Raw genomic sequence first — 25,566 nt, forward strand, 5'->3', positions numbered from 1 at the left:
AACGGGATCCAGGAGCCGAGTTCTGGGATGGGATCAGTTCTGGGATCTCTTCCTGCTGCGACCCCGGGAATTCTGTTCCTGCTTTTCCAGGGGATGGAGCTCCCTGGGGAGTGCCCAGAGCCGCAGCTCCCGACCCGCCGGGCTCTGCCCGCGCCGCTCCCTCGCTCTTCCCGGGATTTCTCCGCTCCAAGGAGCGGCCGGGGCTGCTGCTCCGGGGATGGGAATTCCAGAGGCTGCTGCTGCTCCGGGGATTGGTGCTCCGGGGATGATTTTCCAGGAATTGATGCTCCAGGCGCTGATATTCCAGGAGCTGCTGCTCCAGGAATTGCTCTTCCAGGGGTTGTTATTCCAGGAATTGATATTCCAGGGGATGATGCTCCAGGGGTTGATATTCCAGGGATTGGTGCTCCAGGGGTGCTCAGCCAGCCCCAGGACCCTGAAACCCGAGCTGTTCCTAAAAATCCTGTTAATTCCTGAAACACGATCTGTTCCTAAAATCCCTTTATTCCTGAAACCCCAGCTGTTCCTAAAAATCCCTTTATTTATCCCTGAAATCCCTTCCATCCCAGCGCCGAGAGAGCTGGGAAGGCTGAATCGGGAGCGAGGGGAAACTGAGGCAGGGCCCCCCCTTCCCGCAGCTCCGCACGCCCCGGCCCGGACAAAAACCGGGAATAAAACGCCGAGCGGGGCTTTTTGCTGGTTTATTTCACCCATTCTCGCTAAATCCCGGGTTTATCGCGGGGAAGGGGGCGTTCGGTGGCACCCGCGGCTCCTTCACCCCCTTCCCAGCCCGGGAGGGGCGGCAGGAGCCCGGTGCCCCTCCCGCCTTCCCCCCGCTGCTGCTTTCTCGGCTTTTTGGCCCAAAATGAGTCACCGGGGGAATTTATTTTCTTTCATTTTTCGGGACTGTCTCACGAGTCGCAGCCGGGGGGGATTCTCGGGGGGCTGAGCCCCGGCTGTCCCCGGCGTTGGTGCCGCGGGACGGGGATCGGCAGTGCCGGGACAAGGGACAGGGGACAGCGCCCCCGGAACGCTGGGGACCCCCGGGAAGGGATCGGGACCGCCGTCCCGGAGCATCCCGCCCTGTCCCCGCCCTCGGGGCGGCTCCTCCGCGGGGAGCGGCGCTTTGGGGCCGGGAAAGTCCGGCCCAGTCATTCGGGGCGCGGGGGGAGAAGCCCCAAAAGCGCGTCCGTTCCGGTAAGGAAAGAGTCAATGGCTGCGGCTCGCCCCGCTCCGGCTCGCACACGCCACTTCCCCGAGCGGGGCTGACTCATCCCGGGCTCCGTCCCGCTCCGCGACACCCGCGCTCCGCTCCGGCCGCCCCGGAGCGCTGCCCGAGCCTCCGCCGGTGAGTCCGGGGGTCCCGGGGGGCTGGGGGGTCCCGGGCCCGCCCGCCCCGAGCCGCGCGTCCCCCGCGATCACCGCGTCCCGAGCGGGACCGGCCGGGAACCCCGAAACGCCGAACGCACCGGGCCCCCGGGGTTCCGGAGCCGCGGCCGCCCCCGGGGGTCCCCGGCCCCTCCGCAGCCCCCCGGGATGCCGGGGGGGGTTTGGCCAAAGCGGCGGCGCGGGATGGGGAAGGGAGGAGAGGGAGGATGACTTCAGCCCATTACTCAGCCGCCGTCACGGCCTGGCAGCGCTCCCGCGCTATTCCGGGCCGTGACGCTCCAGCCCCGCCACTTTGGGCCTAAACCGGCGGGGTTTGGGTGATCTGGGGAGGAGGAGCGGCCCCGGGGGCTGAGGAGCGGGGCGGGATTCGGGATAAGTTCGGGAAGCGCCGCCGCCGAAGCGCCCGGAATGAATGTTGTGATAATGATTGTTGTTATCTCATTAAGGGCGCAGCTAGAGCCCGGTGCCGCCCCCAGCCCGGTACCGGCGGGTGGGGGTTGCGGGGGTTGTTGGCACCGGCGGGGCTCGTTCAGCCCCGAACCGGCCGCATTTTGCCCCAAAAGCCGCCGCGGTTTCCTGCGCTCGGAGCAGCGCCGGGAAACGAGGAAATCGCGTCAGCGGTGCCGGGAACCGAACCGGGGCGGCGGGGGCGGGACACGGGGGAGACACCGGTGCCTGATAAACACCTGGGGGGGGGTGCGTGTGTGTGTGACACCGGTAACTGCCCACACAGGTGTGGGACACCGGCACCTGATAGACTCCTCTGTGTGTGACACACCCGTACCTGCACACACAGGTGTGTGTGACATCTGTGTGTGTGACACCTGAGTGTGTGCCACCTGCACCCGCTGCACACCTGTACCTGCACTCACACACACTCACACACGTGCCCACCTGCACACGGGCACACGCACCTGGCCGTGCCCACCCCTGGCGCCTCTGTGCCCGTGTAAACACACTCGGGCACCTGCGCGTGCCCCGCACACGCGCACGGACCCCCCCCCGCACACACCTGTGCCCAGGTGCGCTCACCCGCAGCCCTGCGCGCGCTGCCGCTTCAGGACTACAACTCCCGGCGTGCCCCTCGCGGGGGGCGGGGACAGACAGCGCCGCTGCCCAATAGGAGAAGGGGCGTGTTGGCTGCAGCCAATGGGCAGCGAAGGGGGCGCGGCGGCCCCGCCCCTAAGGCGCGCCCCTCGGTCACGTGGCGCGGGCGCGGCCGGTGAGCGCGAGCGGGACCGGGGGCACCGGAGGGGCCCGGGGGGCGTGGGGAGCACCTGGGGACCCCCTCGGGACCCCCTCGGGACCCCCTGTGCCCGCCCCGCTCCTTCCCCAGGTTGGCATCGCCGCTTTTCGCCGTTTTCCCGGGGTTTTTCCTCAAAAACACGGGGGGGGGATTTGGGGGCGGCGAGCCCGGAACGGGGGGCGCAGGGGGGAGGCACGGACGGAGCAGCCTCGGGCCGGTTCCGGTGCCCGAGGGGTAACCCCAAATCCCCCCGATTGCCCCGTCATTTTAGGGGAGCAGCAGCAATTTGGGGTCTCACCCTCCCCCTCTTTGTCCCTCCCAGGTCCCGTCCCGAACCCACAGGCAGCGATTTCCCCCCATGGAGAAGAACCAAGAGCCGCAAGGAGACCCCCGGGACCCCCCCAGCCCCGCCCAGCCCGCCGTGAGTGCACCCCGCGGGTTTTGGGGGGGGCTGAACGCCCCAAAGTTCGGGGCAGGGCGGGAGGAGCGCGAGCAGCCGGTGGAAGCGAGGATGAGGCAGAGAAATGGGAAATTCCCAGCTTTGGGTGGGGGGCGAGAGGGGCAATGGACCCAAAATGGCATTTTTGGGGGGAGAAGTGAGCGGTCCCATAGGAATAGGATCAGTTTTGTAATTATTTTCTCTCCTCGTGAGGAAAAGGGGTTTGGATTTTGTGGCGCTGGAGCTTTTCCCTCCCCCCAGCAGCTTTTTGTTTCACACACACACACAAAAAAACCAAACCCAAAAAAGAAAAGAAAAAAATAGAAAGCTTTGAACTCTTTCAGCCGTTAAAATCCGGTGTCTGTCACAAGCCGTTAAATGAATAGAAAGAACAAAAAAAAAAACCAAAAAGAAAGACTGAAAAAAATAGAAAAGGACGGACTTGGGAGCCGAGCAGCTTCTTTGCCCAAAAATAGCAACAAGTTTTATAACTCCGGAAAATGTAGAACAAACAAACGAGGAACATTTTTAGCTGAGAAAGGCGGCGGCGGCGGCGCGGGGGGGGCTGAATTTCGGAATTTCTGCCCGGTCTGTTTTCCTGGAAGCCGCTCCTCGTGTTCTCACCCGCATCCAGCGCTTTGACCAACTTGGCCACGGGCCCGGGGCTGCCGGGGAACGGACACGGGGCTGCGGGGAACGGACACGGAGCTCCCCGGGGAACGGACACGGAGCTCCCGGGGCTGCGGGGAACGGACGAGCTCCCCGGGGAACGGCCCCGGAGCTCTCCCGGCCGTACAGAACGGGGCTGCGGGTGAAGGGGCCGCAGCTCCCCCCAAACTCAGCCCCGTGTCCCGCAGGACGCGCCGGGGGCCGGGGATGACGCCGAGAAGGACAAGGCGGTGGGAGAAGGTGGGGACAAGGACAAGGAGGAGAAGGACGAGGAGGACAAGGAGAAGGAGAAGGAGGAAGAGGAGGCTTTCCTCGTCAGCCTCTACAAGTTCATGAAGGAGCGGCACACGCCCATCGAGAGGATCCCGCACCTCGGCTTCAAGCAGAGTATGTCCCTCCCACCCGGGGACAGGGGACAGGGACAGGGGGGTGGCCGTGCTCGGGTCCCGTGTCCCCCTGACCCTCAGCACCCTTTATTGATTCCCAGTTAACCTCTGGAAGATCTACAAGGCCGTGGAAAAGCTGGGAGCCTACGAGCTGGTGAGTGCTGGCCGTGGGGCCGGGGGGTCCCCTCGGTGCTGGGGTGTCCCTTGGGCAGCCGGGTGTCCCCTGCGTGTCCCCCGGGATGCCGGGGTGTCCCTTGGGTATCCAGGTGTGCCCCAGGATGCCCGGGCTCACCTCTCGCTCTGTCCGTCTGTCCGTCCCTCCCGCCGCAGGTGACGGGCCGCCGGCTCTGGAAGAACGTCTACGACGAGCTCGGGGGCAGCCCCGGCAGCACCAGCGCGGCCACCTGCACCCGGCGCCACTACGAGAGGTGGGGCCGGGCCGGGGCCGGGGCGCTGTCCCGCCGCGTGCCTCAGTTTCCCCCGGCGCGGCGCTCACCGCCCTCCCCGCTCGCTCCGCAGGCTCGTCCTTCCCTACGTGCGGCACCTCAAGGGCGAGGAGGACAAACCGCTGCCGCCCAGCAAACCCCGCCCGGCAGTACAAGGTCTCCCAAGGACGACAAGAGCAAGAGGGCCAGGAAGGAGAAGGGCGGCGAGCAGGTGCGCGGCCCCTCCGAGGGGATGGGAGCGGCGCCGGGGCCGCCTCGCTGTGAACGCGCCCGGCGCCGGGCAGGGCAGGGAGGGGCGGGCCGGGCAATGAGAGCGGGGCTGGGAGCCGAGAGCCCAGCCCGGGCCGCGGCACCCACGGCCCGACCGCTCCGCTTCGCAGGTGGCTCCGGACAAGGCGCGGCCGGAGGCGGGCGGAGGACGCGGCGGAGCGGGCCCGGGGACAGACGGACGCTCCAGCCCGGCCGTGCCGGGCCGCCAGCCCCTCGGGGAGCTGCCCCAGCCCCTGCAGGAGCCACAGCGAGACCTACAAGCGCCTCTTCTCCAGCTTCTACTCCAAAGGGAACCACCCCATCATGTCCCCGCTGGCCAAGAAGAAGCTGCTGGCGCAGGTGAGCAAGGCCGAGTCCTTGCACTGCCACAAGCGCCAGTGCCCCGGGGCCGCCGGGCACCGAAGCGACAGCGGCCCCGAGCCGCCGGGCCCCCGGGCCTGCGCCGGCCGAGCAGAGGAGCCCGGAGCCCTGGGAGCTCCGGACCGAAGCGGCGAAGCGAGGCGGGCCCGCCCGCAGCGCATCCCCCGGGCGGGCAGAGACAGCCGGGCTGCCCGCAGGACGGGGCGCGGCCCCGCCGTGTTCACCGGCTACTTCCACGCCTACCGCAGGAGGGCCCGCAGCCCGGCGGCTGTGCCCCGCTCTGGGGCTACTTCTCAACCTGAAGGATTTTTTGAGCCGCCCTCCGCCTTCGGCGCGGCCCGAGGAGCCCGAGCAGCCCCGGAGCTGCGGAGCCCGGCGGGCGGCGGCGGGGAGGGCCGGGCCGCCGCCGTCAGGCCTGCTGGGTGCCCCCCGGGGCCACCGGCCCCGCCACGCGCCCCGGGCCGGCCACGAGGAGGAGGAGGAAGATGATGATGAGGGAGGAGGAGGAGGACGAGGAGCCCTTCGGCCCCACTGCCAAGGGCCGCGCCGTGTCCCCTTTGGCCAGGGAGGGCAGGGACAGGCGGAGCCGCTCGCGGCGCTCACCGAGTGCTGGCCAAGCCCAAGGCCGTGGTGGCCGCTCCGGCTTTCCCCGCGCGCTGCCGCCGGACGCTTTCAAGGGAGCCGCGCTGCACTTCCCGGGCGCCGTCGGGAGCCCCTGGAGCAGCTGAGAACCCAGGGCGTGCCGGCGGCCCCGGCGCTGTCCGTGAGCCCCCTGGTGATCCCGGCCTTCCCCAGCCCTTTGGTGCTGCCCTCCGAGCTGTGCCGCCCGCTGGCCAGCGGCGCCCGCCCGCCCCGCGTCCTACGGCGGCTCGGCCCGGCTGTACCCGGCGGCTCCGTGGCACGGGCAGCGCTCCTGCGGCTCCCCGCACGTGCCGGCCTTCCCGCACCACGGCCGGCCCTAGCGCTGTGCCACGGCCGGGGACAGCCAGGGGACAATGCGGACTGGGCCGTTCCCATTGCCCAGCTCTGAGCTGCTCGTGGCTCCGCTGGGGGCGCCCCACGGTTCTATTTTCTATATATCCATACACAAATCTATAAAAAAGGGAGCAAAAGCGGTGCTGGAAGTCTCTGTTCCCATCCCTGGGCCCCCGCACCCGGCTTTGGGGTTTGGGTCACTCCCTCAGAGCTGGAAAGGGAACAAACCTGCCCGGCTGCTCCCCGGCTGGCAGAGTTTGGGGTGTCCTTGGTTCCTGGGACCAGGGCAGGGCTCGGGGGATCCTCTCCCTGACCCCAGAGCCGTGGGGCTGGGAACTCCTCTGTGCCGAGGGAAGGAGGAGCTTTCCCACCTCAGGTTTGGGGGAATGGCAGCAATGCCATGGAGCAGCCACGAGTCCAGCTGGGAACCAGCAACAGCTCCAGGTCCTTTTTGCCTCCAGGTCCCTTTTTTGCCTCCAGAATCCTTTTTGCCTCCAGGTCCTTTGTGCCTCCAGGTGATTTTTGCCCCCAGCAACTCCACCTGAGCCATTCCAGACCAAGCCAAGGCTGGCCAAGCTCAGATTTTGGGGTGTTTGTGTAGGGCCAGGGGCTGGATTGATGATCCCAGTGGGTCCCCTGTCACTCAGGAGATTCTCAGGTTATTTCAGGGAGGTGCCCAGCAAGGATCCTTCCCTGGATCCTTCCCTGCTCTGCCCCTCCATCCTTCAGCACTCACAAAATCCACCCCCAACAAAAACCATCTCCAGAGTGGCCACGGCCACAAACTCAGTCCAAAAGCACAACAAAATTAAAAAAAACACCCAACTATTAAAAAAAGGAATTTTTTATTAAACACCAACAAATCCAGAAAAACACGCCCCCTTTCCCACCCTCCAGGAATTCTGGGGGTCCCCACAGCCCCCAGGACAGCGTGGCTGCTGCTGGCCAGCCCCACAAAGTGTCCCCAGAGTGTCCTGGAGGTGCCTTGCAGGCCAGGTGCCACCGAGGGGTGCCCAGGCTGGCACAGGGCAGCCCTGGCACTGCCACAGCCAGGCAGCGCTGCCAGCTCCGTGGTGCTCACTGCGGACAAGGGGACAGGGTCAGTGCTCTGGGGACATCCTGCCCACCCCGGGCTGCACAGCTGCCCCACCCTGAGCCTGGCTCATCCCCCGGCACTGGCACAGCCCAGGCAGGGCAGCCACAATGCCCAGACTGGCAGAGCTCCACTGCCAGGGTGCCCAGAGCCCCAGGATCCCAAACTGGGACTACTCCCAGATCCAGCACCCAAACTGGGACTGCTCCATTCCCAGATCCCCAGGGAGCATTTCCCTGCTCAGATCCCCAGGATTCAGCCCCAAAAGGGCCCTGGGTGGGATTTGAGGTCCCTTTGAGTCCAAAAGGGCCCTGGGTGGGATTTGAGGTCCCTCTCAGCCTAAAAAAGGCCCTGGGTGGAATTTGAGGTCCCTTTCAGCCCAAACCATGCCACGATTCCATGGTATCGAGGACAATCAAACCTGAACAGACACAGTGACAATGCCCTGGCTCCTGTCACCCCCTCCTGACACCCCAGAGATGGAGCAGCCACACCTGGCAGGGTCAGGAGCTGCCCAGGTGAGCAAGGAGAGGTGTCCCCCTTACCTGAGGGCCCTGGGGCTGCTCCTCCAGCTGGGGCTGAGCTGTGCCCAGCCCCGCCTGGCTCAGGGTGCCCACGCGGCCGGGCTGTCCCCGCAGTGTCACCGTGATGGTGGCTGGGGCCTTGAGGCCTGCAGAGCACACAGAGATGTCCCAGAGACACAGGGATGGTGGAGGCCACCTCCAAACGGGGCTCCAGGTACCAGCAGCACCTCCCTCCCTCCGTGTGTGTCACTCACTCACCTGCAGCCTGGTTGGAGATGTGGGCCAGCCCTGGCAGGCTGCTGGCCAGCTTGGCCAGCCCTCCATTGCTCAGCAGCTGGTGGATGGCCGTGGGTTTGCCGCTGGCCGAGGCCCCCAGCGCCAGCGAGGTGGCCACGGGGATGGTGCGAACCACGGAGCCCGTGGCGTCTGTGCTGAGGGCAGCCAGGCCCTGCAGGGCTGCAGGGGCCTTCAGCGCCGAGCTCTGCAAGGACAGGGCACACCTGAGCTCTGCAGGGCACAGGCTGAGCTCTGCAGGGCACACCTGAGCTCTGCAGGGCACACCTGAGCTCCTGCAGGGCCAGGATGGGCCGAGCTCTGCAAGGACAGGGGCACACTGAGCTCCTGCAGGGCCAGGATGGGCTCCTGCAGGGCCAGAGGGCAGCCCTGAGCTCCTGCAGGGCCAGGCCAGGTCGAGCTCTGCAAGGACAGGGGCACACTGAGCTCCTGCAGGGCCAGGGGCAACCCTGAGCTCCTGCAGGGCCAGGATGGGTCGAGCTCTGCAAGGACAGGGGCACACTGAGCTCCTGCAGGCCCAGGCCAGGCCAGGACGGCCACTCCCCTCTCCAGCAGAACCCTTGAGGGTCTCACACTTCTCCAGGCAGGGCTGGTCCTGGTGGATTTGTCCCTCCCAGCCTGCAGCTCTGAGTGGGACCCTGAGAGGGGCCAGCGTGGCTTTTCCCAGGGAATGATCACTGATCCCTCCTGCAGCTCTGAGTGGGACCCTGAGAGGGGCCAGCGTGGCTTTTCCCAGTGATCCCCCCCAGCTCAGCAGGCTGGGGCTGCCTGCACACAAGCAGCTCCTCACACAGCCCTTTCAGGAGCACCCAGAGCCAGCCCTGCTGTCCCACCCAGGCTCCCTCTGCCCCCCAAAGCCTCCCCTGCCCCGCGGGGTCCCCAGGGGCTCCTCACCTGCACAGGTGAGCCGGCGGCGGCCGCGCTGGGGGCCAGGCTGGAGGCCTTGGTGCCCATGTCCTGCAGGCTGAAGCTCAGCCCCTGGAGCAGGCTGCTGGCAGAGGCTGCCCCTGAAAACCCAGGGAAGGACAAGGTCAGCCTGGGAGGGGTCACCAGCACCAAATCCCGGGGCTGGCCTGGGGCTGCAGAGCTGTTCTTCAACCTGAGAGCACTGGGGATCCTCCCACAGCTCGTTTATGGGATCAGGGAATGTCCTGAGTGGGAAGGGATCATCCAATTCAGCCCTGGCAGCCCTGCACAGACACCCCAAATCCCACCCTGGGCAACCCTGCACAGACACCCCAAAATCCACCCTGGGCATCCCTGCACAGACACCCCAAAATCCACCCTGGGCATCCCTGGGAACCCTGCACAGACACCCCCCTGGAACCAATACCAAAGTTTCCTGGGCATCCCTGCAGCCAAATCCAACCCTGGGGCATCCCTGTGCCGACCCCATCGTTTCCTGGTGCAGTGCCCAGCACCCTCTGGGGCCAGCCCCTTTCCCAAATCCCACCCCAAACCCCCCGGCCCAGCCCCATTTCCCTGCGGAGCCACAGAGGGGCGGCCGTGGGGCACAGCAGGATTTGGGGTGCTGCTGTTCCACACACAATGCCCAGCAGCCCCAGCGCAGCCGGGCCGGGCAGGATGAGCAGAGGCTCCCCCAGCCCCGGGGAGCTCCCGGTACCTGGCAGGGCAGCGGGCTGCGCGGGCAGGCCGTGGCTGCCGCCGGCCACCAGCCGGCTCTGCAGGGCGTGGAAGGCGCTGGGGGCGGAGCTGCTGCTGGGGACGCCGGGCTGGGCCGGGCTCAGCGAGGCCTCCGCGCTTGAGCTCAGCCTAAAAGGGAAGGGAGAGACCCCGGTGAGGGCTGGCACGGAGCTGGCACTGCCCCGACAGCCAGGGCTGAGGGAGCTGAGCTGGGCTGGGCTGGGCAAAACCCTAAAAATCATCAATTGCAAGAGAAGCTTCCAGGGCAGCAGCCAAATCCAAGGATTTCTGAAGTGGGAGAGAGCTTGGGGGCTGCGTTCACCTCGAGGGGCACCCTGCCCCAAAGGCACCGAGCCTGCAGGGCACTGTCCCTGCCTAACCCCACTTTTTATTTATTTAAAATTTAATTTTACATTTTTAAATATTATATATATATATATATATATATATATCTATCTCTATATATATCTCTATATATATATATATATATCTGTATGTATAAAATATATAAATAAAATATATTTCGGAATATTTATAACATTCATTAATTTCTAAAATTAATATATTTATAAAATATATTTTTATTTAAGATTGAATTTTATAGTTTTAAATTTATATATGTATAAACATATAAATAAAATATATTTCTGACTATTTATAATATTAATTAATTCATAAAATTAATATATTTATAAAATACATTTTCTTTAAAATTTAATTTTATATGTTTAAATTATATATATATTTACATATAAAATATATATATGAAATAGATTTATGAAAATTTATAATATTAATTAATTTCTAAAATTAATCTATTTATAAGATATATTTTTATTTAAAATTTAATTTTATGTTTTTAAATTATATATATTTACATATAAAATATATAAATAAAATATATTTATGAAAATTTATAATATTAATTTCTAAAATTATTATACTTATAAAATATATTTTTATTTAAAATTTAATTTTACATTTTTAAATTTTATATATATTTACATATAAAAATATAAATAAAATATATTTATGGATATTTATAATATTAACTGATTAATAAAATTAATATATTTATAAAATAGATTTTTATTTAAAATTTAATTCTATATTTTTAAATTATATATATTTACATATAAAATATATACATAAAATATATTTATGAAAATCTATAATATTAATTATTTTGTAAAATTAATATATTTATAAGATATATTTTCTTTAAAATTTAATTTTATATGTTTAAATTATATATATATTTACATATAAAATATACAAATAAAATATATTTATGGATATTTATAATATTAATTAATTTCTAAAATTAATCTATTTATAAGATATATTTTTATTTAGAATTTAATTTTATATTTTTAAATTTTATATATATTTACATAAAAAATAGATAAATAAAATATCTTTATGAATATTTATAATATTAACTGATTTATAAAATATATTTACGTATGTTTTATATATAAAATAAATTTTATTTACTTAAAACCAGCTCTTCTTCCTCTCCTATCCCAGATCACAGGATCTTGCAACAAAAGTGTTCCTTTGCATTGCAAAGGTGCCAGAAGGGAAGGACTGAACTCAGAATTTCTGCCAAAGCCACCCCAAAGACAGCGAGAAACCTGAGGCTGGGAAAGCCCAGCAGACACAGCCACAGCACCTCCACCCCCAGGCCCCACTGGAGCTTCCAGGAGCCCCAGAGCCTCCTTCATGCCAGAAAACTCCCCGTGCAGGACAGAAAGACCCCAAAATTCCCCAATTCCCACTCACTTGGGGGTGGAGAGCAGCCCCGAGAGCTCCTTGGTGCTGGACACGGCCTGGCCCAGGGGCAGCGGCTTCCCGGAGACAACTGCAAAACAAAAGGGAGAATGCTCAGCTCCTGTCCCCACAAACCCGCTGGGATCCCCCTTCTTCCAGCACCCATCCAGCTCCCAGAGCATCTTCTGCAGGAATCCCAGACTGGGAGGAGCAAAATCCAGTTAGAACACACGAAATATGGAATTCCAGAGGCGGGAGGGAAGGAATCGCCTCCTGAAATCCCTGAGGAGCCTCAGGGCCCTGCCACCAAATGCAAATCTCTCTCCTAAAGGCTCTCTCCACAAATCCCCTCCTGTTCCGTGGGTGGATGGCTGGGATCTGGGTGATTTTGTAAGGATTCTTGCTTCAAGACACTTTACAAAATACACAGGGATGCGACAAGTCACGGAATTTGTTCATTTGTTTATTGCAGCACTGGGGGATACAACTGCATTCCTTCCTTGTGCATTCCTCCTGGCAAAGAGGCAATTCTCGTTTGGGTTCATGTTTACTTCTGCAACTCATTTCCTTTCTGTGGAAAGAAGTAAAGTTGGGAAAATTAAAAATAAAATTAAAAAAAAAAAAAATTGCTTCTGGAAAGCAGAGGGTTTCAAAGCTGCCAGAAGATGAAGTGAAACCTTCCAGAAGGACGTGGATTTGTGTCTTGTGGCAGGAAGATGGAGCCCACCAGCTCTTCCTGGGCATTTTCCAGGTGCAGAGGCAGGATGGCAGCTGGGATTTGCTGGGATGCGGATCCCAGGGCTGCCTGCCACACTCCAGCCCAGGGGGATCAGCAGAGTGGGCCGGGGGGGGGATCTGGAGGGCACAGAACTCTTCCAGAGGGAGCAGCTTCACCACGATCCCTCGGGCAGCAGCGGGGTCCAGGCGGGAGGAACGCAGAGAGAGGGGTCCAGCAGCACCAGCAGCACCAGCAGCACCAGAACCCAGCTCCCAGCAGGACCAGCAGCACCAGAACCCAGCTCCCAGCAGCACCAGTATGCATCCTGCTCCCAGCAGCACCAGCAGGACCAGAACCCAGCTCCCAGCAGCACCAGTATCCATCCTGCTCCCAGCAGCACCAGCAGGACCAGAACCCAGCTCCCAGCAGCACCAGAACCGTGCTCCCAGCAGCACCAGCAGGACCAGAACCCAGCTCCCAGCAGCACCAGCAGGACCAGAACCCAGCTCCCAGCAGCACCAGAACCCGGCTCCCAGCAGCACCAGCAGGACCAGAACCCAGCTCCCAGCAGCACCAGTATGCATCCTGCTCCCAGCAGCACCAGCAGGACCAGAACCCAGCTCCCAGCAGCACCAGAACCCAGCTCCCAGCAGCACCAGAACCGTGCTCCCAGCAGCACCAGCAGCACCAGAACCGTGCTCCCAGCAGCACCAGAACCCAGCTCCCAGCAGCACCAGCAGCACCAGAACCGTGCTCCCAGCAGCACCAGCAGGACCAGCACCTCCAGCACCAGAACCCACCTCTGCCCCAGCAGCACCAGAACCGCAGCGCAGTCCCAGCAGCACCAGCAGCACCAGCAACCAGCCCAGCTCCCAGCAGCACCAGAACCCAGCACCAGCAGCACCAGTATCCATCCTGCTCCCAGCAGCACCAGTATCCATCCTGCTCCCAGCAGCACCAGTATCCATCCTGCTCCCAGTAGCACCAGCACCCATCCCGCTCCCAGCAGCAGCTCCAGGCCTCCAGAGGGAGGTGCCTGAGCAGAGGGAGGTGCAGGAATCCCTCCCAGCTCCAGGCTGTTTCTCAGGAGTGTGGAATTGTGGAAAAATGGCTCCTGCCAAGGCCCCCCCCCAGCCACTCACTCACACCTGGAGTCTCCATCTTTCCCTGCAGCTAAATCCTCCAAAAAGCTGGGCCAAGGAGAGAGCAGGGCCAAGGAGAGAGCAGGGCCGAGGAGAGAGCAGGACTAAGGAAAGCCAGGCCTAACAAAGCGCAGCTCCCTCCCAGCAGGCCCTGCCAGTGCCACAGCCAGGTGCCAACTCACTTTCAGCCTGGGTGCTCAGGGCTGCTCCGGTGCCCGTGGCATCTCCGTGGGACACAATGGTCACCTTGATTTTGGCTCGTTTGGAGGTTTTGGTGCACGGAGGGGTCGGGCTGGGGCTCTGCTGCCTCTTCAGCTGCACTCTCACATCACCTTTGTCAGCCCCCTCCGAGTGCTGGGGGGCCGCCGGAACTGGGGGACACAGAAGGGGCTCTTGGAGTGCCCAGGGTGCTCGGGGTGCCAGGAGGGGAACATGCCCATGCACAGCTCCCTCTGTGCCAGCCTGCCCAGCTCCTGTGCACAGGAACCCGCTGAGACCCCACAGCTGGACGGGCTGCCAGGGCTGCCCTGGCTCTGCACGGCTGCCTCAGCCCCACAGGGACATTTGCACCCCAAAATCCTGGCTCTGGCAGGCACAGAGGGTCAGAGCTCAGCTGCAGCTCCAGCACAGGCACAGAGGATCCCCCAGGTCCCCTCCAGGAGCTGGGCAGGGTCTGAGAGGCACCAGGCAAAGCCAAGGAGGTGCTGCAGCAAAGCCGAGCCCCCAAAACCCCACACAGCAGGGCCTGGGGCAGAAAGCCCAGAGCTGAGAGCTCCCCGAGGCCAGGGGGACCCCAAAAAGCAGAGAGGAGCCCCAGGAGCAGCCCAGGGACACGGCCACGAGCTGCCCCAGCCTGCCAAGCCACACCTGCCAGCGCTGGGGCACAGCCCCCCTGCCCCAGCCCGGAATGCTGAGAATTCCCAACGTTCCCAAAGCTTCCAGGAGAGCCCTGCAGGCCCCAGAGCCCCAGCCCAGGGCCAGCAGCCAGGCAGGAGCGAGTGGCACGTCATGGGCACCAGGTGTCCCTCAGAGCACGGGCAGGGACCCTGGTGTGTCCCCTGTGTCCCCTGGGAGCCAGCTGTGTCCTCTGTGTGCCCTGGGAGCCAGCTGTGTCCCTTTGTGTCCCTGTGTGTCCCCTGGGAGCTCTGTTTGGGAGCTTCCCAGAGCCATCCCTGATCCATCAGAACGTTCCCAACGATCATGGATCCATCAGAACCTTCCCAAAGCCATTCCTGATCCATCAGAACCTTTCCAAAGCCATCATGGATCCATCAGAACCTTCCCAACGCCATCCCTGATCCATCAGAACCTTCCCAACGCCATCCCTGATCCATCAGAACCTTCCCAAAGCCACCCCTGATCCATCAGAACCTTCCCAAAGCCACCCCTGATCCATCAGAACCTTCCCAAAGCCACCCCTGATCCATCAGAACCTTCCCAAAGCCACCCCTGATCCATCAGAACCTTCCCAAAGCCACCCCTGATCCATCAGGACCTTCCCAAAGCCATTCCTGATCCATCAGGGCCTTCCCAAAGCCATTCCTGATCCATCAGGGCCTTCCCAAGGCCATCACTGACCCATCAGCAAAGCCTGAGATTTATCCCTGGGGGCAGGAGGAGCTCAGCAAAGCCTGAGATCTCTGCTGGCAAAGAGGGCCCTGGGCTGGAGCTCCAAAGAGCAGAGAAGCACAAAGCAGGGGACGAGGGGACACGGTGGGGACACAGCCCCAGAGGAAGAGGAGGATGATGGAGGAAGGCAGCAGAGACAGAGAGAAGGAAGGAGACAGGCAGAGCCAGCGAGGGGTGAGGAGATACTCACCAAAGAGACATGAGGAGGTGCCAGGAGGAAGAGCTTTCCTCACCAGCATGTTTTGTTTCAGAAAAGCAGCAAACTGAGCTGAAATGAATCAGAGAGAATCACAGAATCACAGCCCGGCTCTGCAGGGGCCAGGGGCTCTGGGGACACCGCTGTGACACTGAGAGGGGACCCTGGAGCAGGCAGAGCTCCAGACAGGACAGATCCAGCCATGGGAGCACATCCTGGGCTGGCTCATTCCAACAAAGAGCCTGACACGGCCAGGGGGACAGTGCTGAGAGGAGAGCAGGGCTGGGCTGGGCTGGGCTGGGCTGGGCTGGGCTGGGCTGGGCTGGGCTGAGCTGGGCAGGGCTGGGCTGGGCTGGGCTGGGCTGGGCTGGGCAGGGCTGGGCAGGGCTGGGCTGGACCAAGGACCTGAGAGCAGCTGGAGATGGCAGCCAGCAGTGCCCTGAGCAGCTCCAGATGGGAATCACCACGGCATTCCCGAGAAAACCAAGCACCAGGAATAATCACAGCATTCCTGACAGAACCAGGCACCAGGAATCACCCCAGCATTCCTGACACACCAGGCACCAGGAATACCCCAGCATTTCTGACACAACCAGGCACCAGGAATTACCACCCCTGGTTTTATTCCCAACAAAACCAGGCACCAGGACACAGCTCCAGCCTCCTCCTGCGTCCCCTGTGTCACCTGGGAAGTGCCTCCCTCAGGAACACAACCCTTCAGTCCCTGGGCTGAGCAATGAAGGCAGATCCAAGCTCCAGCTTCCCCCTGGAGCCCATGATGGATGTGCAGGGTCACAGCTGCAGGTGACATTGCTGCAGGTGACACTGCTGGATGTGCAGGTGACATTGCTGCAGGTGACACTGCTGCAGGTGACAATGATGGGCATGCAGGGTCACAGCTGCAGGTGACACTGCTGCAGGTGACACTGATGGATGTGCAGGGTCACTGCTGCAGGGTCACAGCTGCAGGTGACACTGCTGCAGGTGACACTGATGGATGTGCAGGGTCACTGCTGCAGGTGACACCTGTCCAGGTCTGTCCTGAGCACGGCAAAGAAGGAAAGGAGGATGCAGAGCCATCCCCCAGGTGCTGCTGGAATTTGCCAGGAGGGATCTTCAGCCACAAAAGCCACTCCCTGAACTCCCAAAGTTCACCAGATTGAGCGTTTTTAACCAAAACCACAAAACCTTACAGCTCAAGCTGGTTCCTTTCTCCACAGCAGGTTTTCCACAGGATGGTTCTGGAACTCTCCAAATCCCACAGTTTCCACCTCAATTCAACAGCCTCAACCTTCAGTGTCTCCCCAGGCAGCCCTGAAGGAGACACCAGCCCAGGGTGTCCCAAAAGGATCAGAGCACAGCTACAGGGTCAGCCAGAGAGAGAATCCTTCCCATTTCCAACAGCAGCAAGGCTCCACAAGCTGCAGAAACACCATTTCCAACCCAATTCCAACCCTCCTAGGCAGTGACAGGCGCTGAGCTGCAGAGAAAGCTGCCACGGGGAGCTTGGAATTCAACACAGGACAGAGAAAATAAAAACCTACACAGGTCCAGAGAGAGAGAAAACCCAAAACTGCAGCAGCTGGAAGGGTGGGGAAGCTGCAGGGAGTTACCTTGTGCCTGCTTGTGGGTCAGGACAGCGTCGGGCCTGGGCACCTGCCTCCTCTGCAGCTGCGTGGGGCCCACCTGGCTGGGCTTGGGCAGGGCCAGCGCGGCCACCTTGGTCTTGGGGCTGGACGTGGGGCTGCTGGACACGCTGGACAGGTCCTGCCGGGACAGACAGACACTCAGCCCACGTCTGCCTGGGGCAGCCCTGAGCACTCATTCCCCTCACCGTGAGAACCCTGGGAGTTTTAAGGCTGGAAAGACCTTCAGGATCAAGTGCCATTGTCAACAGCAGGGTCACCACCAAGCCCTGTCCCCCAGGGCCACATCCAGCTGTGCTTTGAACATGCCAGGGCTGGTGACTCCACCAGCCTGTTCCAAAGCTTCCCATGAGACAATTTTCCCAAATCTCTCATCTAAACCTCCCCTGAGGCCACATCCCCCTGGGTACCCTCTCACCCTCCACTCCCAATGCTCAGCACAGATTTGGAAGATTTAATTTTCCCAAATCTCTCATCTAAACCTTTTCCTGAGGCCACATTCCCCTGGGTATGCTCTCACCTCCCTCTCCCAATGCTCAGCACAGATTTGGAAGATTTAATTTCTCCAAATCTCTCATCTGCAAGATTTAATTTTCCCAAATCTCTCATCTAAGCCTCTCCTGAGGCCACATCCCCCTGGGTACCCTCTCACCTCCCTCTCCCAATCTCAGCACAGATTTGGGAGATTCTGGTGGCACAAAACCCCCTCTCTGCCCACCCCCAGCTGGAATCAGGCTGGGAAGAGCCCCCACCTCGGAGCCTGAGGGTGAGGCTGGCACTTTGGCTGCAGGGGAGGCGGGTCTGCTGCTCCTCTCGGGCAGCTCGAAGGACAGGTCCCTCCTGCTGCACTCACGGGGTTTCTTCTTCCTCTCAGCGTCCAGGTCGCGGGGCTCGGAGCCCGAGTGGCTCTCGGCCCGGGTCAGCACCCCTGTCAGGAAGTCTGCAATCTCATCCTGGGAATTTGGGGAGAAACACTGGGATTCAGTGCTGGGCAGGTCTCTGAGCAATGGATCTCCACAGCTCGAAGCAAGGAAATGAAGCATTCCCAAGGGGATGCAAGGGTAAGGCTCTGCGGGCTTGGAATTCTGCAGGAAATCCCCAAAAGCTCACAGAGAGAATGTAGATTTCTCAGTGAAGCTCACAAAGCACTGATTTAGGACTTGTGGGGAAAAACCACAGTGGTTTCTCCCAAAATGCTGCTGTGGCCCCGAGCAGATGTGTTGGGACACTCAGGAACCTGCTCAGGTTAAGGGGCACCCCCAGGGATCTCACACCTCCCTTCCAAACCCCCCTCAGCAAAAGATTCCCTCCAATCCAACCCATCCCTGCTGTAACCTGGGGCACTCCAGCACTGCCTCCTTCCTTTGCCTGATCCCTGTGGGTACCTGGATGCACCTGTCCACCATGCTCTGGGTCAGGCCTTCTGCCTTCTTTTTGGCTTTGCTTATCCTAGGGGAAAAAAAGAACCAAAACAGGTGGAAATCCACACTTTTCCACAAGCATTCTTCACCTGATGAGGACAAAGATCCTTTTTGCAACTCCCCAAAGCATTTTGCAAAGCCAGCCTGACATTTCAGAGCTCTGCCTTCACACCCAGTGTCAGTTTAAGGTTTCTTTCTTTCCTCTCCTTTATGGATTTTCACTGCTAGAGATCCCTGACTCCTGTGATGCTCCTAAAGTTCCTCTGTGCTGCTGGGTGCAGCCCTAAATCAAGCCCAGCCCTAGGTCAGGCCCATTCCCATGCAGGTTTTTCCTGCAGTTATTCCCAACACAGACAAGTCTGGAGTATTCCCATGCAATTCCCACCTCGTTCCAACACCAGATATGGGGTTGGCATCCCCATGGTGCTGCCCAGAATTCCCAAGAGGACAGAGCCCAGCTGGCAGAGCCTCACCTGAGGTTGTCATCTGCTCCTCCCACCACCACCAAGCTGTTGTCCGCCCGGATCTTCTCCCGGAAATCCTCCATGGCCTCCACGTTGCACTGCAGGGAGTTCTGCCCGATGACGAAGAGCACCGGCGTCTTCATCTCCAGCAGGGGATCATCCACATCCTGCAACAGGGCAGGGATGGAGCTGCAAGCCTGGCATGGGGCTGAGGAGGTGCCAGGGGTGAGGGATTTACTGAGGCCAGAGGGAAACTCTGCTTGAGCTGCAGAAAATGGAGCCTTTCCAAAGGAATTCCACTGGCCCTGGAAGGAGCCACTTCCCAGCCTGGCTGTGTCCATCACCAGTCCCTGTCCAGTCACAGCCAAAAGGGACAAATGTGGGCTCCGTGGAAATGACACAGAAAATGAGGGACACAGGACAGGGATAATGAGGGACACAGGACAGGGATAATGAGGGACACAGGACAGGGATAAGGAGGGACACAGGACAGGGATAATGAGGGACACAGGACAGGGATAAAGAGGGACACAGGACAGGGATAAAGAGGGACACAGGACAGGGATAATGGATCCAGGCCGTGGATAACAAGGGACACAGGCCATGGATAATGATGGACACAGGCCATGGATAATGATGGACACAGGCCATGGCTAATGATGGATCCAGGCCATGGATAATGATGGATCCAGGCTATGGATAATGATGGATCCAGGCCATGGATAATGATGGATCCAGGCCATGGATAATGATGGATCCAGGCCATGGATAATGAGGGACATGGGGCCCCCAGAAAGGAGCTCCAAAACCCCACCACGGCAGAGACAAGGCAAGAGCACTCCTCACACCAGCCATGGATCAAGAATCCCACCAGGATTGCTACAGTCCCTCCTCTGAGAGCAACAGCTCCTCCAAACAACAGTCACCCACATTCTCTCAAAAAACCAGCCAATTATCCAGGAACCATTCTACAAAACAAGCCAGGGAAGTTTAAAGACAAGCAGAGCTCTTTAACTAGCTCAATCTGGTCCTTACCCCCCTGGGGCCATCCACGGTGAGCAGTGGGAAGCCAAGGCACACGACAGCAGTGACATATTCCATCACAGAAACCTGGGCAGGGAGAGAGCAGTCAGCATTCCCAGAGCCCAGCAGGGACACATCCCATCAGTCAGCATTCCCAGAGCCCAGCAGGGACATTTCCCATCTCAGGGCAGCATCCCCAGAGCCCAGCAGACCCCAGGAATGAAGGCTGCTTTGCCAGGCTCCTGCCAGGCACAGAAAGACCTTAATAGCAACACCTTGGTAATTAACACAGTGATTAAATGACTCAATTTGCAAAGGGCCCACAACACAGAGGTCAAAGCCAGGCCCTGGAATGAGCACAGGGACAGAGAGAACCTCAGCAGTCACTGAAATCCAGCTCTGAGCTGAGGCTGCCAAGGGGCTCTGGGAGAATCACAGAACTCTGGAATGGTTTGGGAAGGACCTTGGAGCCCATCCCATCCCCTAGCAGGGACACCTCCCACTGTCCCAGGTGCTCCAGCCTGGCCTGGGACACTTCCCAGGACGGAGCAGCCCCAGTTGCTCTGGGAATTCCAGCCCAGCCCCTCTCCATCCTCCCAGCCAGGAATTCCTTCCCAATATCCCATTTAAATCCCTCTTTTCCCAATGGGAAGCCATTCCGTGTGTCCTGTCCCTCCATTCCCTATCCCAGTCTCCAGCTCTCCTGGAAGCCCCTTCAGCCCTGGAATGTGCTGAAGCTCTCCCTGATCCTTTTAGTACATTCCCAGCTCCCTGGAATTTCCTTCCCCAGGTACCATTCCCAGTTCCCTTCCCCAGATGACCATTCCCAGCTCTCCCTGGATCCTTCCTTCTCCAGGTGACCATTCCCAGCAATCTGCTGGACCTTCCCCAGGTGACATCCCTCTCCCTGGATCCTTCCCTTCTCCAGGTGACCATTCCCAGCTCTCCCTGGAATTTCCCTTCTCCAGGTGACCATTCCCAGCTCTCCCTGGAGCTTTCCCTTCTCCAGGTGACCATTCCCAGCTCTCCCAGCCCAGCTCCAGAGGCTCCAGCCCTGGAGCAGCTCCGTGGCCTCCTCTGGACCTGCTCTAACAGACCCACACCCCTCCTGTGCCCCCCCAGGACACAGAGCACCGGGGCACTCACGTGACAGGCCACCAAGGCACCCGTGTTCCACCCGATCAGGATGATCTGCTTGTGAGAGAAGTGGTTGTGGATCTGTGGGACACAAAGCAAAGCTGGAGAGCTGGGACAGACGCTGGGGCGATGCCCAGGGTGGCATCGGGGGCAGGGGGCACAGGGGGACCTCCTGCTGTCCCTCACCTCGGCCACCTTGCCCCTGACAGCGCCGATCATGTGCTCCAGGCACTGCAGCACCCCCACCCCGCTGCCATTGTTCAGCAGGGACGTGGCAATGGGGATCACCTGTGAGAGACAGGGGACATCAGGGACAGCCAGCAGGGCTGGGGACAATGGCAAAACCAGCCAGCAGGGTTGGGGACAGCGTCAGGAACCCCACAGATCAGCCCCAAAGAGGAACCCCAGAGAGCCGGCCCCACTGAGGCAGTCCCACAGAAGAATCCCACAGATCCAGCCCCACAGAGAAACTCCACAGATCCGGCCCCATAGAGAAACCCCAGAGATCCAGCCCCACTGAGGCAGTCCCACAGAGCCAGCCCCACAGAGGAACCCCACAGAGGCAGCCCCAGCCCCACAGAGGAACCCCACAGAGCCAGCCCCACAGAGGAACCCCACAGAGCCAGCCCCACAGACCTTTCCCAGGCAGGAGAGCTGCGACTGCCAGAAGCGGTGCCGTCGGGACGTGGGGAACAGGGAGTTGGCGGGGCCGGAGGAGGCGATGAGGATCAGGGGGGATCCGGGCAGTTTGCTCTGCAAGGTCCAACAGGAGCCTGTCAGGGACAGCAGCGCTCCCAGGAAAGGCCTCCCTGCCCCATGAGGAAGAGGGAAGGATCTTGCACAGCTCCTTCATTGATTGTTTTCCCAAGCCAAAGCTCCCTCAGGATGCCCAGGAGAATTTCTCCAACAGAAGGGACTCTCCTTTCTGAGGGACAGCTCTGGTCTCTGCTCCCTGGGACAGCGACAGGACCCAGGGAATGGCTGGAGCTGGGCCAGGGCAGGTTCATGCTGGATTCTGGGAAAGGTTCTGTCCCCAGAGGGTGCTGGGCACTGCCCAGGGAATGGGCACAGCCCTGAGGCTGCTGGAGCTCCAGGAGCCTTTGGATTTTCGGGTGTGCAGAGCTGCCAGGGTGGCATTTTGGGGTGTCTGTGCAAGGACACGTTGGACTGCTAATCCTGCTGGGTCCCTTCCATTCTCAGAGCAGGTGTAAATCTGGGGCAGAAGAGCCCAGGGAGAGGACAGAGGCAGAGCATGGGGAGACTGAAGCTGCCATGAGACCCCCACAGCCCCCAGGGCACTCACTGGTTTATTGTGGGACAGGACACCCACTGCAGGGTCCCAGGGTCTCTTGAGCAGCAGGGACAGCGCCTCAGCCCCTGCTGCTCCCGTCTTGGTCGTGGAGGAGAGCAGCATCCTGTCGATCAGCACGGGGATCTGCAAACAGAGGCCAGGGGGGACTGAGAAAGCGCACCCAAACCACAGGACAACAATTCCAGCCTCTCCCCTCTGCCAGCTGTGACAGCCAAGCCTCCCCCCGCTTTCATCACCTTTCCCTTCAGGGTCTGCAGGGCATCCAGGTATGCAGCCAGCACGGGCAGGCTCAGGGTCTCCACCAGCGTGGTGTGGAGCCACTGGATGAGTTTGGTGTCCCAGTTGACGCTGGCCAGGGCCTGGCGCACCCTGCGGGCACATTTATCCACGGCAATCCTCCTCAGCACGGGCTCGTTGCAGGCCTGGAAGCAGGAATTCCCAAAACACAGTTCAGGGGAAGGGAGATGGAGCGTGGCACTGCAGCCTCATCCCTAGAGAACTGTCAGTGTGGGCTGCCCAAACATCTGGAGCAAAGACAACATCTGTCTGAGGAGGAGGAGGCTGAGGGGAGCCCTCAGAGCAATCCAGAACTTCCAAGGGGAAGCTCTGATCCCTGAGACAAGGACAGGACCCAGGGAATGGCTGGAGCTGGGCCAGGGCAGGCTCAGGCTGGAGTGTGGGAAAGGTTCTGTCCCAGAGGGTGCTGGGCACTGCCCAGGGAATGGGCACAGCCCTGAGGCTGCCGGAGCTCCAGGAGCCTTTGGATTTTGGGGTGTCTGTGCAGGGTTCCCAGGGTGGGATTTCGGAGTATCTGTGCAGGGCTGCCAGGGGTGGCACTGATGATCCATGTGGGTCCTTCCAGCCCAGGACATTCTATGGTCCCACAAAACCCACAAAGCCCAGAGCTGCCTGTTCCTCAAGGCCACCCCAGGGCCACAACTCCCACGCTGACCGCCCCAGGTTTTGTGGCAAGGCCGGAGCCCAGCCCCTCTCACCCCCTCGTTGGCCAGGCGGGCCAGCCTGTCCGACTGCAGCGCTTTGTGGATCTTGTTGAACAGTTTGTTCTGGGCCATGGTCCAGCCCGTCCTGCGGGGACAGACACAGTAGAGTCACTCACAAAATCACCAAACCATTCCTGCTTCCTCTGCTCTGGAATTGCCACCCCACCTGTTGATGTGCTCCTCCTAGCCTGGATCCCCATTCCCTGGAATTCCCAGCTTGGATCCCCTTTCTCTGGAATTCCCAGCCCAGATTCTCTGGCATTCCCTGCCATTCCCAGCCCGGACTCACTGCCATTCCCAGCCTGGATTCCATGGCACCTGGATTCCATCGCATTCCCAGTCTGGATTCCCTGCTGTTCCCCGCCATTTCCAGTCTGGATTCCATGGCATTCCCGGCCCAGATTCCCATTCCCAGCCCATACTCCCATCCGTTTACATAGTCCTCCTTCCCAGCCCATATTCCCATTCTCAGTCCATATTCCTGCCATTCTCAGTCCATATTCCCATTCCCATATCCCCTGCCATTTCCGGCCTATATTCCCATTCCCATATTGCCTAGCATTCCCAGCCCATATTCCCATTCCTGGCCCCTATTCCATGCCATTCCCAGCCCATATTCCCATTCCCGGCCCCTATTCCCATTCCCGGCCCCTATTCCCATTCCCAGCCCCTATTCCCATTCCCAGCCCCTATTCCATGCCATTCCCAGCCCATATTCCCATCCCCGGCCCCATTCCCAGCCCATATTCCCATTCCCGGCCCCTATTCCCATTCCCAGCCCCTATCCCCTGCCATTCCCAGCCCCTATCCCCATTCCCAGCCCACATCCCCACCTGTTGACGTGCTCCTCCCAGTCGTCGGGCGGCGGGGGCGCGTCGGCATCGGTGCGGGCGAACATGACGTGCCGCTCGCACTCGTTCATCACGCTCCGAGCCTTCTGGTTGTCGTACAGCGGCACCGGCGTCGGCGTCACCGTCTCCACGTCGATGGGGACATCGGCCTCCCTGCCAACCACACGGCGGTCAGGGCAAGGATGGAGCACCCCGAGGGCATCCAGGGGGTTTGGGGGTCCCTGGGGGTTTGGGCAGCGCTCCCAGGGATGCACAGAGTGGGATCGACCCAGGGATCTTGGTATTCCTGGGCCACCAACTGGCAGCTCCTGAAGCACCAAACCAAGCATCTTGGACACCCCAAAATGAGATCGCTGGGCCCCCAAATCAAACCTATCCTGGAGCCCCAAACCGATCTCCCTGAAGCACCAAACCAAGCATCCTGGACCATCAAACCTAGAGCCCCAAAACTGAGACCCCTGGAGCCCCAAACTGAGACTGCTGGAGTCCACAAATGAGGGCCCCTGGACCCCCAAACTGAGACCTCTGGACACCCCAAACCGAAATTCCTCAGTGCCCTCCTCACCCATCAGGACTCACCACCCCCAGGCCATCAGGGCCCGCAGTTTCCCCCTCACAATTCCCCCACTCGCCCTCATGACCACCCCCAGCCCCACAGGACCTCCCAGCTCCTCCTTCACAGCCCCGCTCCTCCTCACCCCTCAGGCCCCCGGCAGACCCCAAACGGCTGCCCCCAGTCCCACAGAGCCTCTTCCTTTCCCCTCAAAACCCCTTAGCCCTACAGGAGACCTACCAACTTCCCCCTCAGCCTCACAAGACCCCTTCTTTTACCCTCACATGCCGCTCAGCCCCACAGGACCCCCCCCAGTTTCCCCCTCAGGCTTACAAGGCTCCCTCAACCCCACAGGACCCTCTCCTTTCTCCTCACAGCCCCATAGGACCCCTCCTTTCCCCTCACAGCCCCACGGGACCCCCTCCTTTCCCCTCACAGGCCCCTGAGCCCCACAGGACCCCCCCAGTTCCCCCCCTGCCGTCCCCTCCGCCGCCCGGGCTCTCACGGGGCGCTGCCGAGGTGCCTCCGCGGGGTGAGGAAGAGGAGCCGTGCGGGCCGGGCGGCGCTGGCGTCGGGGTGCGCGCTCCAGGGCTTGGCGTAGCTGTGGTCGAGGCACACCAGGTCCAGCTCCCGCTCGTGCGCCGACAGCTGCAGCAGCAGCGACGTGCCCATCCTGCGGGCCGACCACTGCAGCTCGCGCTCCCGGTCGCGATCGCGGTCCCCGGCGCGCTGCGACATGGCGGGAGCCCCGCCCCCTCCGCCCTCCCCTCACGGCGCCGCCGCCGCCCGCTCCTCAGCGCGCGTGCGCGGGGCGCGCTCCCGCCTCTCCACAGCGCGCGTGCGCCGGGCGCGCTCCCGCCTCTCCTCAGCGCGCGTGCGCCGGGCGCGCTCCCGCCTCTCCTCTGTGTGCGCGCTCCCGGGGGGCCCGGGGAATGTCCCCGTGGGAATCGCGGAATGTCCCCGTG

General features: G+C 60.0%; 2 protein-coding genes across 4 annotated transcripts; one reads left to right on the top strand and one right to left on the bottom strand.

Moving 5' to 3' along the window:
• The first annotated feature begins 1,129 nt into the window (after positions 1–1,129).
• ARID5A (AT-rich interaction domain 5A) lies at positions 1,130–6,335 on the top strand. The gene is given in 16 exon segments (XM_030964325.1): positions 1,130–1,348; positions 2,958–3,056; positions 3,932–4,130; positions 4,231–4,283; positions 4,460–4,557; positions 4,649–4,718; positions 4,720–4,737; positions 4,739–4,786; positions 4,914–5,045; positions 5,047–5,271; positions 5,273–5,398; positions 5,401–5,449; positions 5,452–5,499; positions 5,502–5,698; positions 5,700–5,797; positions 5,799–6,335. Coding segments are annotated over 15 exon segments (1,929 nt in total). The 5' UTR covers positions 1,130–1,348; positions 2,958–2,993; the 3' UTR covers positions 6,304–6,335.
• Positions 6,336–7,037: 702 nt separating this feature from the next.
• KANSL3 (KAT8 regulatory NSL complex subunit 3) lies at positions 7,038–25,354 on the bottom strand. Of its 3 annotated transcripts, XM_030964226.1 has the most exons (21): positions 25,107–25,354; positions 24,031–24,201; positions 23,192–23,282; positions 22,433–22,618; positions 22,188–22,319; positions 21,521–21,637; positions 21,071–21,172; positions 20,894–20,965; positions 19,760–19,834; positions 18,734–18,891; positions 18,225–18,288; positions 17,592–17,792; positions 16,807–16,960; positions 15,188–15,265; positions 13,551–13,739; positions 11,521–11,599; positions 9,716–9,864; positions 8,986–9,098; positions 8,056–8,278; positions 7,819–7,943; positions 7,038–7,260 (listed from the first exon to the last, which is right to left on the bottom strand). In XM_030964226.1, exons 1-21 carry the CDS (start codon positions 25,337–25,339, stop codon positions 7,258–7,260), a joined length of 2,715 nt encoding a protein of 904 aa, XP_030820086.1. In that variant the 5' UTR covers positions 25,340–25,354; the 3' UTR covers positions 7,038–7,257. The 3 variants fall into 3 exon arrangements, with proteins under 3 accessions (XP_030820086.1, XP_030820084.1, XP_030820085.1); XM_030964224.1 differs by lacking the exon at positions 13,551–13,739; XM_030964225.1 differs by lacking the exons at positions 13,551–13,739; positions 15,188–15,265.
• Between the last annotated feature and the right edge of the window lie 212 nt (positions 25,355–25,566).

The sequence above is a fragment of the Camarhynchus parvulus genome, chromosome 22, assembly GCF_901933205.1.
Source record: "Camarhynchus parvulus chromosome 22, STF_HiC, whole genome shotgun sequence".
Classification (NCBI taxonomy): domain Eukaryota; kingdom Metazoa; phylum Chordata; class Aves; order Passeriformes; family Thraupidae; genus Camarhynchus; species Camarhynchus parvulus.